Source organism: Electrophorus electricus, chromosome 16 (genome assembly GCF_013358815.1).
Source record: "Electrophorus electricus isolate fEleEle1 chromosome 16, fEleEle1.pri, whole genome shotgun sequence".
NCBI lineage: Eukaryota > Metazoa > Chordata > Actinopteri > Gymnotiformes > Gymnotidae > Electrophorus > Electrophorus electricus.
The window spans coordinates 17,073,208-17,091,860 of record NC_049550.1 but is presented as its reverse complement, the minus strand read 5'-3'; the positions used below and the strand labels follow the sequence as shown (position 1 = coordinate 17,091,860).

General features: G+C 45.1%; 1 protein-coding gene across 4 annotated transcripts; it reads left to right on the top strand.

Annotated features, from left to right (window-relative positions):
• Positions 1 to 123: 123 nt before the first annotated feature.
• LOC113582845 (adhesion G protein-coupled receptor E5) lies at positions 124 to 17,089 on the top strand. Of its 4 annotated transcripts, XM_027018855.2 has the most exons (18): positions 124 to 573; positions 6,622 to 6,702; positions 7,184 to 7,327; positions 7,707 to 7,829; positions 8,032 to 8,160; positions 10,297 to 10,428; positions 10,908 to 10,945; positions 11,047 to 11,163; positions 11,247 to 11,400; positions 11,503 to 11,619; positions 12,464 to 12,660; positions 13,103 to 13,279; positions 13,519 to 13,713; positions 13,977 to 14,194; positions 14,364 to 14,522; positions 14,730 to 14,901; positions 15,363 to 15,458; positions 15,581 to 17,089. In XM_027018855.2, exons 1-18 carry the CDS (start codon positions 543 to 545, stop codon positions 15,623 to 15,625), a joined length of 2,325 nt encoding a protein of 774 aa, XP_026874656.2. In that variant the 5' UTR covers positions 124 to 542; the 3' UTR covers positions 15,626 to 17,089. The 4 variants fall into 4 exon arrangements, with proteins under 4 accessions (XP_026874656.2, XP_026874657.2, XP_026874658.2 ...); XM_027018856.2 differs by lacking the exon at positions 7,707 to 7,829 and having other exon boundaries at positions 125 to 573; XM_027018857.2 differs by lacking the exon at positions 8,032 to 8,160 and having other exon boundaries at positions 125 to 573.
• Positions 17,090 to 18,653: the final 1,564 nt, after the last annotated feature.

Below are 18,653 nucleotides of genomic sequence, written 5' to 3'. Positions count from 1 at the left end.
ATTCGAAATGACAGAGCGAGAGAGAGAAGGAGTACAGCTGATATTGAGTAGCAAAAGAGTAGAGCATTACCGCGGCCCCGCCCCTCGCACCGCGGCCCCGCCCTCACTCTCAGGGGGAGCCCACGCTGAAAGCCTGCACAGTGGCACGCGGGTCAGAGTGAGCGAGGGGAATAACGGCCGACAAAAGAGGGAGGACAAGCTCAGACTTAGAGAGTTAGTGGTGAGCGAAACGTGAGCGAAAGCGCTATATCGCTTAGGACTGAAGAGGAAAAGAAACGCTAAGAAGTGGATAATCAAGTGAAAGACTAGAAGAACCAAGAGAAAGAGGAAACCTGCGCTAATTCCGAGAAAGAGAGAGAGAGAGAGAGAGAGAGAGCGCCCCAGGGACTGAAGGCGCAACGAATGGGGCGGATTGGCAGAGAAAGAAAGTGAAAAACGTTGGGTATTTTTGCTTGATTAACGGGAACGTTCGCGCTTCATTGTGGATCTGAACCTTAAAACAAACTTCACGCATCTGAAAGGAATTACTGCACTTGGCAAATATGGAACTAAAAAGGCATTTTGTTCGTATCGGTGAGTGATCTACAACCCTTTTTAAACGGATTAAAATATATGGGTGTCCGTGTGGGTGTGTGTTTGTACTGGGTTTGACTGCAGCATATGTTCTATTCATTTCACTGGCAGACTGAGAACAGATCCGTGTGTGTGCCTATAAAAATGCTGAATAAGACTTTTCTGACACTAAAAAAACTTGTAGACAGACCTACTTTACACACACAGGCGCGCACATTAACGCATTCACACACACATTAATAGACCCTCCCCCTGCACCCAGTTCTGACCCAAGCCACGGGCAAGAGGGCTGGAGGGGCGTGGTTTGCGACACAGACTCGCTGGAGGGGCGTGGTTTGCGACACAGACTCGCTGGAGGGGCGTGGTTTGCGACACAGACTCGCTGGAGGGGCGTGGTTTGCGACACAGACTCGCTGGAGGGGCGTGGTCTAAGACAGCTTTTTAAGACAGTAGCTGGTGGTTGTCATTCATCATTTTACTAATGAAGAACGTTCTCAGCAGAAGTGTAGCTGCTTTTAAAACTTGGTTGGCCATTCTCCGGAGTCAGGCCAGGGGACTGTGTAACTTTGTCTGTGTTTGAGTGAGTTTGTCTGTGTGAATTAGAATGGGGTGAACATGTGGGAACACCTGCAGACACAAAGGGAAAGCATAGAGGAAGTGAAGTGAGAGAGAGATTAGACTTTGAGCTCCATATGTGGACATATTTACAGATCTGCAAATCCTGTTTACATCGGCTCAGTGGGCACCAAGTGTGATGTCAGAATCTGTTCATAGGTACACACTCACTGGATATATGGTATATACAATAGTCTGTTCATAGGTACACACTCACTGGATATATGGTGTATACAATAGTCTGTTCATAGGTACACACTCACTGGATATATGGTGTATACAATAGTCTGTTTATAGGTACACACTCACTGGATATATGGTGTATACAATAGTCTGTTTATAGGTACACACTCACTGGATATATGGTGTATACAATAGTCTGTTCATAGGTACACACTCACTGGATATATGGTGTATACAATAGTCTGTTCATAGGTACACACTCACTGGATATATGGTGTATACAATAGTCTGTTCATAGGTACACACTCACTGGATATATGGTGTATACAATAGTCTGTTCATAGGTACACACTCACTGGATATATGGTGTATACAATAGTCTGTTTATAGGTACACACTCACTGGATATATGGTATATACCATGGAGTGGAGTGGGGTGTGGGAGTGTACTGGAGTGGGGTGTGAGATGTCAGAAAGACTAACAGGCAAACGCACTGAGATGTCAGAAACTACAAAGCTCTACGAGCGTGGGTTCATCCTGACTGAAGTGAGAGCTGAAGGCCGCACGCTTCTGTAAAGTATTTGTCTGGACGTGCAGTTACTTTGAACAACAAAATGACAGACAACTCAATCCAGGAATGTCTTTTAGGTTGTTTTTCTTGCAGGTATGAAGGGCTCATTTAACTGAGCATCTAAGTTTAAAACAATAGCTAAACACAAGGCAGTGGTTAGTGAGATGTCGTGTCATTTGTGAAGAGTTCTCGAGAAAAGAAGCCTGTGAGGTTTTGGGTTCTGCTTTTGCCACATTGTGATGCAGAAGCTTGTATGTGTGACTCTGTGGTTTCAGTGTGTTGCCATAAGATGAACCATGTAGATGGATGTGTGCGGATGTGAATATCTGCACGTATGTCAGTGTTTATGTGAGTGTGAGTGTTTGTGTGAGTGAATGAATATTTGTGTCAGACTGTCATCTGTGACACAGGCGCCGTTGTGTCAGTGCGTCACCACTGGTGACACTACTGGTCTGCTCAGTAGTCAGGCTGGCTGTGAGCATAGTGAGCTGAGGTCTGGAGGCGTGGTTTAAGACATAGAATTCCTGGAGGGGTGTGGTCTAAGACAGCTTTTTAAGACAGTAGTTGATGGTTGGAATGTTTGGTGTATCAAACCTGCAGTAAAAAGTGCAGCTGCTGAGCTGTGGAGGTGGAATCACCTGTGCCTGCCCGCCTAGATGACACACGCTGATCTGGGAACAGAGTAGCTGATGAGCACTGACACAACAGTGTGGGTTTCACTCCGGTAAACCTGTGTCATTGGTGCAGCAGGAAAATGCTCTGATGCTCACCTGAATGAGCTTATCAGCTAGTTAATACCTTTATGAGCTGGAGCAGGTGTAGCAATGTTGAAAACTCCCCCACTGTGGGACTCCTCTGGGTGTATAAAGAGTTATGGGTTAAGACTGGGCCGGGGTAGAGTAGGTTAAATGGTTAGGGTTTAAGACTGTGTCAGTGTAGGGTAGGTTAAAGGGTTAGGGTTTAAGACTGGGTCAGGGTAGGGTAGATTAAATGGTTAGGGTTTAAGACTGTGTCAGTGTAGGGTACGTTAAAGGGTTAGGGTTTAAGACAGGGTCAGTGTAGGGTAGGTTAAAGGGTTAGGGTTTAAGACAGGGTCAGTGTAGGGTAGGTTAAAGGGTTAGGGTTTAAGACAGGGTCAGTGTAGGGTAGGTTAAAGGGTTAGGGTTTAAGACAGGGTCAGTGTAGGGTAGGTTAAAGGGTTAGGGTTTAAGACAGGGTCAGTGTAGGGTAGGTTAAAGGGTTAGGGTTTAAGACTGGGCCGGGGTAGAGTAGGTTAAATGGTTAGGGTTTAAGACTGGGTCAGGGTAGGGTAGGTTAAAGGGTTAGGGTTTAAGACTGGGTCAGGGTAGGGTAGGTTAAAGGGTTAAGGTTTAAGACTGGGTCAGGGTAGGGTAGGTTAAAGGGTTAGGGTTTAAGACTGGGTCAGGGTAGGGTAGGTTAAAGGGTTAGGGTTTAACCTTGGAACGTCTAAGCATCTAAGTTTAAAACAATAGCAAAACACAAGGCAGTGGTTAGTGAGATGTCATGTGTCATTTGTAAAGCGTTCTCGAGAAAAGAAGCCTGTGAGGTTTTGGGTTCTGCTTTTGCCACATTGTGATGCAGAAGCTTGTATGTGTGACTCTGTGGTACCAGTGTGTTGCCATAAGATGAACTGTGTGCACATGTGAGAATATCTGCACGTGTGTGTGGTGTGTATGTACTCTTCGTGTCAACACTTTTTTTGTCTCAGAGCAAGGAGAAAGATTGCTTAGTGTGTGTGTGTGTGTGTGTGTGTGAGAGAGAGAGAGAGAGAGAGAGAGAGAATTTATTTATTTATTTAACCTTTATTTTAACCAGGTAACTTCTGATATACAACGAAATCCTTCCCCACACACGTGTAGTGAAGGAGGAAAATAAACTGCAAAAGTGAACATGAGAAAACGCCTGTGAGGAGGACTAATTATCCTAACAGAATAAAACACTTACACGCATCATTGCAAATGTCCATAAGTAGGCTCTTAAAGTATTAGTAGCAGTGACGGAGATAAACGTATCATGTTTAGTGTATGTGTGTGTGTGTGTGTGTGTGTGTTGGGAGGCAATGTAAGTAAATTAGCACATGAGAGTTTATGGTTAAACATTTTGATTACCAGTCATGTTAAAGTAAATATTAGGAAGGGTTGGGTGATATGGCTCTGAACATTATATTTTGATATTTATAAGGTATAGATTATATATGAGAGATTTCTCATACATCTTCAGCACTTCATACACTGGCAATATATACATTGAATGGGCACTGTGTTAGAGATGCCCGCCCTTTACTGACTGGAACTTCCATGTATGGAAATTACACATGTGACCCTGGATTGCAGCAGGGATTAATTTCGGAGTGAATCCACAATAGAATGGGAAAAATTGAGCTACCTGACCAACTCCAAATGAGTCATGGTCATCAGGGCTAGACTAGCTGGGCATAGCCAGCATTTCAAAAACTGTCAACCCTGTGGGCTTTTCTCATGCAAGGGTGTTGAGGGTATACCGAGAATGGTGTGACTGAGGAGTAACTTCCAGCGAAAGGGCATCCTGTTGACATAAACAAATTGTTGATGAAAGTGGTCAGAGGTGGCGGTGAAGGATCGTCCTAACGAACAGATGGTGCAGTCAAGCAAGCTGCAACCAAATACAACACTGGTGCTCCAACTAACAACTCGTCATTCCTTAGCACAGATGGGCTGTAACAGCGGATGACCGGTTGGAGTGTCATTGCTGTCTAAGGGAAACATAAAGGCAAGACTTCACGGGGCAAAAACTGGAACAGCGAGCTGTGGAAAAACATCACCTGGTCAGATGATTCCAGATTTCTGTTGCTCCATGCTAATGGGAGGGTCAGAATTTGGCGCAAGCAGCATGAAACGATGACTTCTTCCTGTTAGGGGTCACCTCAGGGGTCAACAGTTCAGGCTGGTGCTGGTGGAGTAATGGTGTAGGCAATGTTTTCTTGGCACACCCTAGGTCCTCTGATACTTGGATGGACATTTGGACAGTAGGGATTACCTGAGCATTGTAGCAGACCAAGTTAATTCCTTCAAGGCAGCTGTTTACCTTAAGGCAGGACACTTTCAGCAGGACAATGCACCATGACACAGTGGTTGTATAGTCATGGACTGGTTCCAGGAACATAACGGTGAGGTTTCCTTGCTTTCCTGTATTTCACAGTCTCCAGATCTTAGTCCTACAGAGCTTCTTTGTGAAGAAGAATGGGCTGTTCAGAGCATGTCAGTGCCCTCATCTAATTTGCAGTAACTGGGAGAAGCTATCCGGTCCGCATGGGCCAAGATTCCTGCAGAATGATTTCAACACCTAGTGGAATCTATGAAATGATGAACTGCTGTGGTTCTGAAGGCCAAAGGAGGTCCAACACACTATTAGATGGGTGTCTCTGATAAGGTTCTGTGTATAGAAAACATGCAAACACGTATAATGTGAGGTTTAGAATTATCTAGCAACACCACAGAAATTGTACTTCCTGCACTGATATGAGAGTTGTTCAGCAACGTCAATTCTGTGAGGTGGAGCAGTGGGTTAGAGACTCACTCCTGGACACCTCCTGTCCCACAAACCCATTCCTGGAAACCCTGAGGCTGGAACAGAGCTCCGCACACACAAGCTCCACAGCAGAATGGTAGGCCATGGGGATATTAAGGTGATGTAGCAGAGGAAGAAGGCATCGATCACACCCAGATGTGTTTCCTGATCAGCAGAGCAAAGAGCAGCTCCCTGGTAGCCAGAACGCACACTTAGCCTCCTGTGCCAGAACACACATTTACCCTCCTGAGTGATAGTCCCTGTTACACTGCCCACTCCTTCAGAGCGCTCATCTGATTGCTCCATACACGCATTCTTCCCACACGCACTCCTCATCCAGGGTCACACTCTTGACCCTCACCTGGGGTTCACACAGGGTGTCACACCGTCCACTCCAGCAGTGGAGATTCCTCCAATCACACACACACTCCCAGTGACCTCATGACACCATCCCATTCTGACACTATTAGCAGTAAAGACAGAGGTCACAGCCCTTGAACCGGTGGCAAACGTGAGCTCTGTTGTCATGGCATCCAGAGCGTGTGTTGACCCGCCTTCCCTCTCCTTCAGGTAGTCCGGGGTCCGTCACAGGCTTAGAGCCAGCCGCACACGTCTCACGTCCACTGGCTCAGGTCAGCTCAGGGTGAGGCATGTACAAACACAGTGGTGTAATGAAGGTGCTGTCTGCTTGTCCACAGTAGGAAGTAAACACACATCGGCACTGTCTGGGCCTTCCTAAGCCCATCAGCTGTGTTCAGATAAATATGTGGTCAGCTAGGGTGAAAGGATGGTTGTTTTAGCATGATTACAGTGCATGTGTGTGTGTGTGTGTGTGTGTGTGTGTGCGCGCGCTCTAAGTGTCACTACTCTGCAAAATTTCTGACTTCATTTGATTCCATTAATTTCATGATTCTGTCAGACAGATCTGATCATATGTGTTGTGCTCAGACAAACAAGTTAGCCAACTGCTGAATGTTGAATGAGCGTCAGTCAGCCACCGCCCTCTAGTGGCCAGGTTATGCCACAGCTACACTGAAGAAACGATCAGACGCATGAAAAGATAAAGGTGATTTTTTTTTTCCTGATAATAATATTGGCTTCTCTTTTTTAGGTTTGCTCTTGGTTGTGTCATTGGTCCAGGCTGAGCCACACTGTCATATGGGGTACCAGAAAAATGGCACTCAATGCACAGGTAATACATCTCACTGACATGAACATGAGTGTAAGAAATGAGCACGCCCACTGTCACGTCATCATTACTGTTCGAGCTGCTGCCTTTCTAAGGAACTACAGTCGCATCTCAGTAATAAGATCAAACGTGTCGCTAATCTATTGTGCTTTTAATAAAGTAACAAACGGAAAAGTTTGTTCACAGAGTGACTTTTGTAGCGTTTGTAAACAGAGTGTTGGTTTTGTTATTAATTTAATAAGGCATAGTGTTGATTTGATTTGTTTGGCTATGAACACAAATGTTAGTGACATATTTTTTTGCTTACTGACTAAAAAGTGAAGCTGTTCACTGTAGTAGAGGCTTAACAGCTGCAGAGACCAAGACTGTGCTTGAACCAAATCTTCCACTTACCAAACACTCTGATCACAAGTCCATATCCACTATCCCCATCTCCACCTCTCATTGCCTCTCTTTCACTTCTCGGTCTTTCTTCCTCTTCCAGACGAGGACGAGTGTCAGAATGAGGACGGTCTGTGCGGCAACTATTCAAAGTGCCACAACACCAAGGGCAGCTACTACTGCACCTGCCATCAGGGGTTCACCTCCAGGACCCCCAACTTCACCGCCGTCAGTGGCCAGTGCAATGGTGAGAGTCCTCCTTTCACACCACTCACTGACTGACCTGAGCGAATGTGCTGCGTGATTTAAAGCACACGTTAACCTGGGCTGCAGCCATTACATGCATGGACAATGGACTAAAACACAGTAATGTCCTAAAGCTTGTTTCCATTGTGGTCCTGGTGGCATGACACACAAAGACTGAGTGAAACTCCTCTAGCCCACACACACTGGACCAGAGACGTGAGTCTCACAGTTGGGTCCAGTTGGGCTAGACCCTGCTAGCACTGAAACAGCATGAGATTCTACTGACTAGCACTGGCTAGATGACTGACCACTAGCAACGCTTACGTTTACCTCCTGTCATCTAATTCAGCTTCGACTGTCTTCCTTTCTTCCTCTGCCAGACATTAACGAGTGCAACGTGAAACGCTGTCTGGAGAATATGAAATGTGTGAACACGATTGGCTCTTATAAATGCGTTTGCTCACCTGGTTACAAGAAATCCACAGAATCGGATGCGTGTGTCGGTGAGACTTTTCCAGGGTTTTTTTTCTTCTCGTGTAGTAGTGTCCGCTCTCTGTGCCATTAACACTTCCTACCCGCCTCCACTCAGAGCCATAACAAGACTGTCCTGCAAATCCTTTTTCTCTGTATAACAACCGACGTTGCATTTCAGCCTTGTCTGATTCTCTGCTGTCAGTGTTTTATATGTGTGTGTTTCCACTGCAGACAGTGATGAATGCGAGATAGCGCCCTCTGTGTGTGAACATGGCATTTGCAGTAACACACCTGGCACATTTACCTGCTCTTGCCCCCAGGGGTTCCGTAACCAAGGCAACAGCAGCGCCCCTTGTATAGGTGAGCGACAGTAGCATCGCTTGTTGTATAGGGAGTGCTGACTTTGCCTAGAGGTTTTGCCCTGTTAACTCCACACTAACGCACACACGCACACATACACAAACATGCACATTGGTCATTTTACTCACTCTGCATGCAGTCAGCAAGCTAAAACATCTGCATGGCCTAGCATCGCTCACTGACAAGGTGGTAAAACTGCTCAGCAGTGCTTCTCAGGGCATCTCCTGGAGGATTTAGTTAACCTGGCATGTTACCTCCAGCAAAGAGTTCTACACAACGCAAAAGGTAGCGTTAGACTGAATCACTCTAGTGTGCCATAGAATAAGAAAGTTTGTGGAGCTGTATGCTGCAGGTTTATCATCCCCAAACAGCTGTGTGGAAGTGAAGTGTATATACACTCACCCTAAACTTCCCATATACACTCATAAACTCACCTTATACCACCCATATACACATACAGCACACCCTAAACCTCCCATATACATTCATACAGTCACCCTAAACCTCCCATATACGCTCACACACTCAGCCTAAACCTCCCATATACGCTCACACTCAGCCTAAACCTCCCATATACGCTCACACACTCAGCCTAAACCTCCCATATACGCTCACACACTCAGCCTAAACCTCCCATATACGCTCACACACTCAGCCTAAACCTCCCATATACGCTCACACACTCAGCCTAAACCTCCCATATACGCTCACACACTCAGCCTAAACCTCCCATATACGCTCACACACTCAGCCTAAACCTCCCATATACGCTCACACACTCAGCCTAAACCTCCCATATACGCTCACACACTCAGCCTAAACCTCCCATATACGCTCACACACTCAGCCTAAACCTCCCATATACGCTCACACACTCAGCCTAAACCTCCCATATACGCTCACACACTCAGCCTAAACCTCCCATATACGCTCAGCCTAAACCTCCCATATACGCTCAGCCTAAACCTCCCATATACGCTCAGCCTAAACCTCCCATATACGCTCACCCTAAACCTCCCATATACGCTCACCCTAAACCTCCCATATACGCTCACCCTAAACCTCCCATATACGATCAAACCCTCACCCTAACCTCCCATATACACTCACACACTCAACCTAAACCTCCCATATACGATCAAACCCTCACCCTAAACCTCCCATATACGATCAAACCCTCACCCTAACCTCCCATATACACTCGTACACTCACCCTAACCTCCCATATACACTCGTACACTCACCCTAAACCTCCCATATACGATCAAACCCTCACCCTAACCTCCCATATACACTCACACACTCAACCTAAACCTCCCATATACACTCACCCTAAACCTCCCATATACGATCAAACCCTCACCCTAACCTCCCATATACACTCACACACTCAACCTAAACCTCCCATATACGATCAAACCCTCACCCTAAACCTCCCATATACGATCGCACACTCACCCTAAACCTCCCATATACGATCAAACCCTCACCCTAAACCTCCCATATACGATCAAACCCTCACCCTAACCTCCCATATACACTCGTACACTCACCCTAACCTCCCATATACACTCGTACACTCACCCTAAACCTCCCATATACGATCAAACCCTCACCCTAACCTCCCATATACACTCACACACTCAACCTAAACCTCCCATATACACTCACCCTAAACCTCCCATATACGATCAAACCCTCACCCTAAACCTCCCATATACGATCGCACACTCACCCTAAACCTCCCATATACGCTCGTACACTCACCCTAAACCTCCCATATACGCTCACCCTAAACCTCCCATATACGATCAAACCCTCACCCTAACCTCCCATATACACTCACACACTCAACCTAAACCTCCTATATACACTCATACATTCACCCTAAACCTCCCATATACACTCACCCTAAACCTCCCATATACACTCACCCTAAACCTCCCATATACGATCGCACACTCACCCTAAACCTCCCATATACGCTCGCACACTCACCCTAAACCTCCCATATACGCTCGCACACTCACCCTAAACCTCCCATATACGCTCACCCTAAACCTCCCATATACGCTCACCCTAAACCTCCCATATACAAACTCACTCTCTCGCGCTCTCTCTCTCTCTCTCTCTCAGATATTGACGAGTGTGACAGTGAAGAACATGTTTGCGGGGAAAATGGTGTCTGCTCCAACTCTGTTGGCAGCTACCATTGCCAGTGCAACCATGGTTACAGTAACTATGGAAATAACCAAACCAAATGCACAGGTGAGAGAGCATATGCCATTTAAACAGAACATACACTTCTTAACATCACAATAAACAAAACATACACTTCTTAACATCACAATAAACAAAACATACATTTCTTAACATAACAACTTGCACTTTAATTAATATAAAAAGAAATGGAACATTTATTAACATTACAGTGAACTGAATATACACACATTAACGTCACAAACAGAACATGCACTAATCATCATATATTCTCAATAAAGAGAATATACATTTATTAACATCACAAATAAACATACCATATAGTTATTACTTAATAAACAATATACTGTAATTAACCTCACAATAAACAGAACATGCATTTATTAACATGAAAAATAAAAGAAGCAGGAAAAGGAAACAATTGTTTTAAAAACATATCTAAAGGCCTTGCCATATTTTTTGCTATAACAGGGGGCTACAAATAATTTCATTATTTCATTTGTGCATGTGTGTGTTTGTGTGTGTAGAGCTGAAATGTGAGAGAGCCAACAGCACTTTTGAACAGGTAATCCTTTCACCTGTCTCCTAAATGCACATCACCACAGCTGCCAGCCTTCTGGAGAATGTACAAATCTGATCAACTCTCTCTCTCTCTCTCTCTCTCAGGCAGACATAGTGATGAGTAGATTGCTTAGTATGCTCATGTCGACATGTCAGTCACTGAGCAGCCAGAAAGAACAACAGCCCACAGGAAAAGAGCATACAGGAGAGACCTTACTGAAGGTACACACACACACACGTGTGTGCTCACACACACACACACACACACACACACACACAAGTGAGTAATGTGGCTGTTTCTACAGGAGCTGCTCAATGTGTCTGAGATGGTGGTGCGGGGTGGAGTTCTTGACCAGAGCGTCGCTCTGAACACCTTCCTGGGAGTCGTGGAGGACACAATGCACCTGATCAGCCCACAGCTCAACCAGCCCCTAACCAAGATCCACAACAACGTCTCTGGTACACACACACACAAAATACCAGCACGTGTAATTAATGCCTTTATTACAGTAAATGTGATTCAAAGTGAATCTGATGGGTTGTCATGGTGATTATCAACAGAGGTGTGGCTTGCAGTGAGGAAGGAGAGAACTCCACCCAATGGGAGTGTCCTACTGAGCATGGATGATGTGCACCTTAATATCAGCTGGGAAACAGCAGTGGGAGCCTCATATCCAGGTACACACACACACACACACACACACACACACACACACACACAGGTGTGTGGGCTCGAACCCAGGTCAGATAGGTGATGACACTGACAGGTGAGCAACCACGCTCTAACAATGCTGGGCCCGTGTGCAGAACAGTTAGATCTTGGATCAGGTAAAACAAAAGGAAAAACTAAACACCACGCCGAGCGTGGAAAAGGGGAGAACAAAGGACACAACGGGAAGAAATGGAAACCTCAATGCACTGGGGAAAACCAAACTAAAACTTACCAAACAAAACCAGAAAGCGGGGAGGAACTTGAATGGCTAAGGGAAGCCAGACTCAAGAGGTGAAAACTGGAGAAGGGAGGGGACGTGTAAAAACACTGACACCCTCGTAGAGCAGAAAAGAGGCGCAGCACAAGGGCTGACAGACCTCAATACCCATAGTTACCGGCTAGGAGCTTGGCTCACAACTTTAGCAAAGACCCAGCACCAAATGACTGGGTCACTGGGCTTATATAAGGTCTAGCCCAGCTGTTGGGTGTTAAGCCTGATTAGTGGTGTGGTTGACTTGAGGCCTCCCTCTGGTGGCCAGAGGGGGCCTCGGCCTGTTGCCAACCCTTACACAAACACACACACACACACACACACACACACACACACACACACCGCAATGGCGTCAGTTGAAACGTTCTGAAACATTTTTCCCCAGGTTTTGCACACACGACACAAATATATATATATACTCCCACCACACACCTACATACACACTCACACAGAACACACACATATGCCATACACACACACTTATGGTAAGTGCAGTGAGTCGTGCCCTGTCCTGACAGCAGCGGCGTGTCTGTCCCCAGGCTATGCCTACGTGGCTCTGCTGAGCTATAAGGGTCTGAACTCCAGTGGCAGCTCGGTGCGGGTGAGTGAGGAGCTGGAGAAGGATCAGAAGAATGCCACCTACCAGCTGAACTCCCGCATGGTCACCGCTCTCGTCAGTAACCCCGACACCCAGACGCTCGCTCAGCCTGTGACCCTCACCTTCAAACACCTGCAGGTGAGGCCGCCGGCCCTTCTGCACTGCCACGCCCAAAACCTTCATATGGACCCGCCCCACTGTACACACCAGTGAGCCTGAATTCACTGCACACCACTAAAAAACATTTACATAACTATAACCGTCACAGGTATGTCGCAACCGCTGAGTTTCAACATCTGTAGGATTATTTACATTTAAACAGAGATACTCAGATGTTTACATTTACAACATTTAGCTGTCACGTTTATCCAAAGCAACTTACAATTACAGCTTGAGCAATTGAGGGTTAAGGGTCTTGCTCAGGGGCCCAACAGTGGCAGTGGTGGTGCTCGAACCTTCAGATTACAAGTCAAGTACCTTAACCACTGATCTACCACTGCCCATGTTAATGAACTCAATTTTAATATATTTGTTAGTTTATTTGTTTGAGTCCCATCCTAAAACCCCTTTCTGTGTCCAGGAGGGGGCAGTGTCTGAGGAGTTGAACTACAGCTGCGTGTATTGGGAGGAGACGCCATCCGGAGGGGTGTGGTCAGGGCGTGGCTGCATGAAGGCGGAGCTTAATTCCACGCATGCCGTGTGCACCTGGTCCCACCTGAGCAGCTTCGCTGTTCTCATGGCCCTATATCCTATCAAGGTAGCTCTGCCCCCTTACCCCAGTATAGCACTAAGAGCCTCCACATTCTTCTAAGCAGCTAATATATGCGCATTCACAACAGCGCAATTGCCCTCTAATGCCATTTATAGCAGCAATAGAAATTAAATATCAGTTTTAAAAAACCCTGTTTTTAAGCCTCTTCCTGTCTTTCTCTATCTCTATCTCTCTGTCCTCCTCTGTTTGTATTATTTTGGCTCTCTCTGTCCATCTCTGTGCAGGAGTCGTTCGAGCTGGTGTGGACCACGCGGGTGGGGTTGGCCGTGTCTCTCGTCTGTCTGCTCGTGTGCATCTTCACCTTCCGCTTCTGTCGCCCCATCCAGGGCACTCGCACCACCATCCACCTCCACCTGTGTGTCTGCCTCTTCATCGCCGACCTCCTCTTCCTCTTCTTCATATCCAGCACCAGCAACAAGGTGTGTGTGTGTGTGTGAGTGAAGGAATGTAGCTGGATAACTTCAGAGGAGCCATGGTTTTATGGCCCCCTTTTTGTTAAATTCAGCTCAGTTCCATCCAGCAAAGCTTTATAGCAGCAATTTTCAAAATACTTTATATAAACAGATGTTTTATGAAACATAGTTTATGAATATATTGCTGCTGAAAAATTAATAAAAAGGTATTATTCAGAAACCAAATAATAAATACACCCCTCCCCTCTCTCTCTCTCTCTCTCTCTAAGGGAGCGTGTGCGTTTGTAGCCAGTCTTTTACATTTTTTCTTCCTGGCTGCGTTCTGCTGGATGCTGTTAGAGGGGGTGCAGCTCTACCGGATGGTGGTCCTGGTGTTCCACACCACTCTCCGGCCGCTCTACATGTTTGCCGTGGGTTATGGAGTCCCCCTCGCCATCGTCGTGATCTCCGCTGCCGCCTTCTCCCAGGGATATGGAACGGACCGCCAGTGAGTCAGAGATTTTACTGCTACTACAGTAGTCCAGTGTGTCTGTATGCGTATTTTGTCCTGCACTGTGCGTCTTGGTGTGTGCGAACACACTTTTATTCTAGTTAATGTGCCTGTAGTGTGTGTAATGATGTTAACTGGCTGTAACCTTTTGTTCGGTTTGGTGTAGTTGCTGGCTGTCTCTGGAGGAAGATTTCATCTGGAGTTTCTTTGCCCCTGTTTGCATTATCATCATCCTCAACAGTTTCTTCTTCGTGATTACTATCTGGAAACTGGCAGGAAAATTCTCCACGCTCAACCCAGACTTTTCCAAACTGAAAAAGCTGAGGTATTCAGGGGTGGGTGTGTGTGTGCGCGCGCGCGTGCGTGCGTGCGTGTGTGTGTGTGTGTTGATCTCTCTCCTTCTTTCCATCACATTCCTCTTGTAATTTGTTTATTATTTAGTTTGCTAGAGAAGCACTGTTAGGTGATAGCTCTAGAAAAACATCAATGTAAATGCTTCTGTTTTCTCCCCTGCCCCTCTCTCTGTCTGTAGGAGTTTTGTGGTAACTGCTGTAGCCCAGCTGTGTGTTCTGGGGGGGATGTGGGTTTTTGGCTGCTTCCTGTTCCAGGAACAGGGCACACTGGTGATGTCATACCTCTTCACCTTACTCAACAGCCTGCAGGGGGCGCTCATATTCATCATGTACTGTCTGATGAGCAAAACGGTGAGGCACAGCTTAAAACATTTTTGCCCTCACAGTTACATACACACACACGGACTAAATATATGCAGTACCTGCAGCGTACTATAGTAAAAGATGTGGAGCTAAAATTACATACAAGATTTCCAAAGAAACAGCACATTTTAAACAGAGGGCCTTCATCAGCTGTGTAAGCAAAGACATACAAAATGTTAAAATGTCTGACTTAGCCCTCCTAATAATGCCAAAAGCCCTAAAAAGCCCTTACTAAGTACAGTACAACAGTTTTTCCTACAGTAAAACAGTCATCCCTGGAAATGGGGATACACCCCCAGAATCAGATGACTTGGAGCCAACAGAAGACACCAAAAGAAGTTTTTCTTGAGCCTACAACTCACTGTAGCCAATCACATTGTAGTGTGACTGAAAAAACAAAAATACGCTCACTTACAGAACAAAGATTTGTTTTTTGTTGCGCTCCTCAGGTAAGAGAAGAATATAGCAAGCTGTTTGGCACTGTCTGCAAATCACAGAAGAAGAGATACTCTGAATTCAGCACCAACCAATCCAGCAACAGCCAGGTATGGTGTACCGTGTGTGTATGTTTGTAGGTGCATGTGAACTGATTACTATGTACTGTGTAAATAAATCTGGGCATATCTATCTGCAACAGCCCTTGACCTCTGATCTTTCATCCTTTCAGCAACCCCTCAAGAGTATGCAGAGCACGGGGGAGTCGGAGATATGATGCATTTACCACACCACAACAGGGCTTCGCCTAGGTTACACATTTTCAAGCTGTATGTCATTTTCCTTCAACGAGAAAGCCTCCTCAACCAACAGCTCTTCCACACATAGCCGCTCTCAATGCTAAGGCTCCAAAGATCAAAGATCTTTGTCCCATCCAATGGGTATGGAGCAGGAGGGCCATGTCTCTGCCCTGTCCAATCACATTACTTCTAGAGTGGGGGTCATTAGCTGTACATGTGGTCAATAAAAGGAAGACAATTGTTAGGTTACTATTTGATATAGTTGGACAAATGGATTTGTGTCTCAGCCATCATCCTAATGAACTGGGAAGATTTTGGAAGGATCCTCATCCTCTCATGGTCACCGTGAGAAACTGAAGCCATTTATGTCCATCCCAAATCAACAGACTTGGACAGCTCGAGAAGATAGCTCACACCTTTCTAACCTAAATGGAAAAGCCTTTTCCTTTTCCGAATTGTGGGAAATCACCTAGTGCAAATATATTGGTGATAAAAATATATTGGAAGATGTATTATTTCATTCACACACAAAAAGTGTGTGGTGAACCAGAGGAGCAGTTACTTTCTTTTAATACTTCTGAGTTGAACAGTTGAGAATAACTGCATTGTGTGCTAAAATGATATTAAAGGTACTCTTTATAAAGCAGAAGGCATCCTTAAACACAGACAAGCTTTTAAGTGCTTCTGTGAATTCACAAATGTATTTATTTCAAAAAGGGGTCAAATATATACCCATATTAGGAAGATGGGTGCGCCAAAATTTTCATGAAGGATTATTGATACAGATTTTGTTCTACGTTACTTTGCTAGCTGGCTAAGATATGTTACAGAAGCAAAACCATCACTGTTGGTCAAAGTGTAACTTTTTTTTCTTCATATGCTACTGGAAATGTATGTAACATGCATCTTCTGTTACCTGTCTAAATACTCCCAATACCTCCTATATTGTTGTGCTATGTGAACAGGTAAATTGTATATAGATATCAGTGGGAAAGAAGTTCCTGATTAGCACAGATAAGCACTTCCTGAACACTTCCTGGAAGATCCTGCGTTTGTTTTCGCTTCAGTGATGTTTTCAAATGGAACGTTTCTTTTCTTCTATTTCAGTTAAACACTTTGTCCAAAAGCACTTTCATTCTTTGTGAAGTCAGAATCCCGTTTTTTTTTTTCTATTGATAATGACGATGAATGGATGTAACATTTAAGTATAGATTTGCTGTTATGTCATGTTTTCAACACTGTATTGTGTCTTCTGGGGGGGTCACCAGTTTTTGTAGGTCTTTTTGTACTGGGTTGCTGGCTTTGCAGCACTACAGGCCTTGGATCTTTTGGCTTTGTTTCTCAGTAGGGAACTTAATGGAGAATGGTTGCAGTAATTCTGATCCCAGATCAGGTACTGCTGCTTACTCCAGTCTTAATTAAAAAAGTATGAGCAAGCATAATTGTTTGACCTTTATTTTAATCAGGGATGCACAGTGTCACACACTGATGTGAAATACCAAACCTACTTCATTGCTAACTTCCCCCTTGTGATAAAAACGTGAGAGAGTGAGTGAGTTACAAGCTAGGTCCATAAGGTGTTCAAAGAAGGCCAACTGTGGCAGCTCTGTGGTTAAGGTACTTGACTTGTAATTGGAAGGTTGCTAGTTCAAGCCCCACCACTACCAAGTTGCCACTGTTGGGCCCCTGAGCAAGACCCTTAACCCTCAAGTTATATTCAGTCATAACTATAAGTTGCTTTGGATAAAAGTGTCAGGTAAATGTATAAATGCAACTACCAGACCAAGATACTGCAGAGAGAAGAGGGTAACATTTTTTTTGTCTTTTTTTTTCTTTCTGTGGTGTCAGATATAGCAAATCCAGAACTATCCAGGACATTTTCCATCTCCCATACAACTACCATATAACTAATACTGAAAGTAAAACAATGGCTTCAGGAGTGACCTACTACTCAAACAATCAAGAAAACAAACAAACCAGCTTAACTGGGGTTGAAAGAAAAACAACAGTTTACTCTCTGGATCAAAAACAAGAACTAAACCAAGAGAAACACATCAGGGCATTCACCTCTACAAAGGCACAGTTACATTTTTCTATATTTCATTTCAACAACATCCCATTTTAAACTTCACAGTGAACTTTGTGGGTATATTGGGTTGGTCTGGACTGTTGGCAGAGTCATGGAACATCCCTCCTCCACTGCAGTCTTTCCAGTCTTTATATTGGTCAAGCCCCCTCTATTGCAACCAATCAGATGCTGTTATAGGTTTTCCTGCTTTGAAATTTGCAGTACTCTCTTTGTGCTGGTCCTGTAAAGGAACTATAGGACACATCATTGGTAAAGACCTATTGCAGAACTGGCCTCTTTGTGATTCTGACTCTCCATTAGGCTACAGTCTGCATATCAGTCCCCTAACAAATTACCACTGTGTCCACTGGGGTGTATTTGGTGTGCTGTATACTGTGTGCTCTTAACTACAGACACTTTTAAATATATTTGGTATACTGTGTGCTACTGCCTGTTACACACACAATTAAACAACAGGAAAATGGATGAAACACAGTTCAGTGCACCTATACTACGTGTGTGTGGGTCTGTCTGTGTCTATGCATCAGTAATGTGAGTGTAATAAAGTAATAATTATAGTGTTTGAGTGCATTCAGACCTGAGGAGTTTCTAGTGTTTGAGTGCATTCAGACCTGAGGAGTTTCTAGTGTTTGAGTGCATTCAGACCAGGGCAGTTTGTGCAGCACAAAGATCAGAGGCTGAAGGCTAAGCACCTCGCCGTCTCCTCTGAGAATCTCCACAAAAGCCCATCACACCCATCATAAACCCAACACATACCCAAGCCACAGACTACAGCTGTAAGTACCTGCTGGTGACTAACAGCATGACACATTCATGCCATTCCATTCCACACGTAGGCCGGCATGTCTGGCCAAGCTGAAGGTCCTGACGCAGTGGGGTAACATAGCTGGTGGGATTAAGGCAGAGTGTTCATACCA

Bases quoted from the DNA above. Each gene is read 5' to 3' on its own strand.
- LOC113582845 (XM_027018855.2), top strand. From the start codon at position 543: ATGGAACTAAAAAGGCATTTTGTTCGTATCG. The intron at 6,703-7,183 runs GTAATACATCTC...TTCCTCTTCCAG, and splicing joins AAATGGCACTCAATGCACAG to ACGAGGACGAGTGTCAGAAT. The intron at 13,280-13,518 runs GTAGCTCTGCCC...ATCTCTGTGCAG, and splicing joins TGGCCCTATATCCTATCAAG to GAGTCGTTCGAGCTGGTGTG.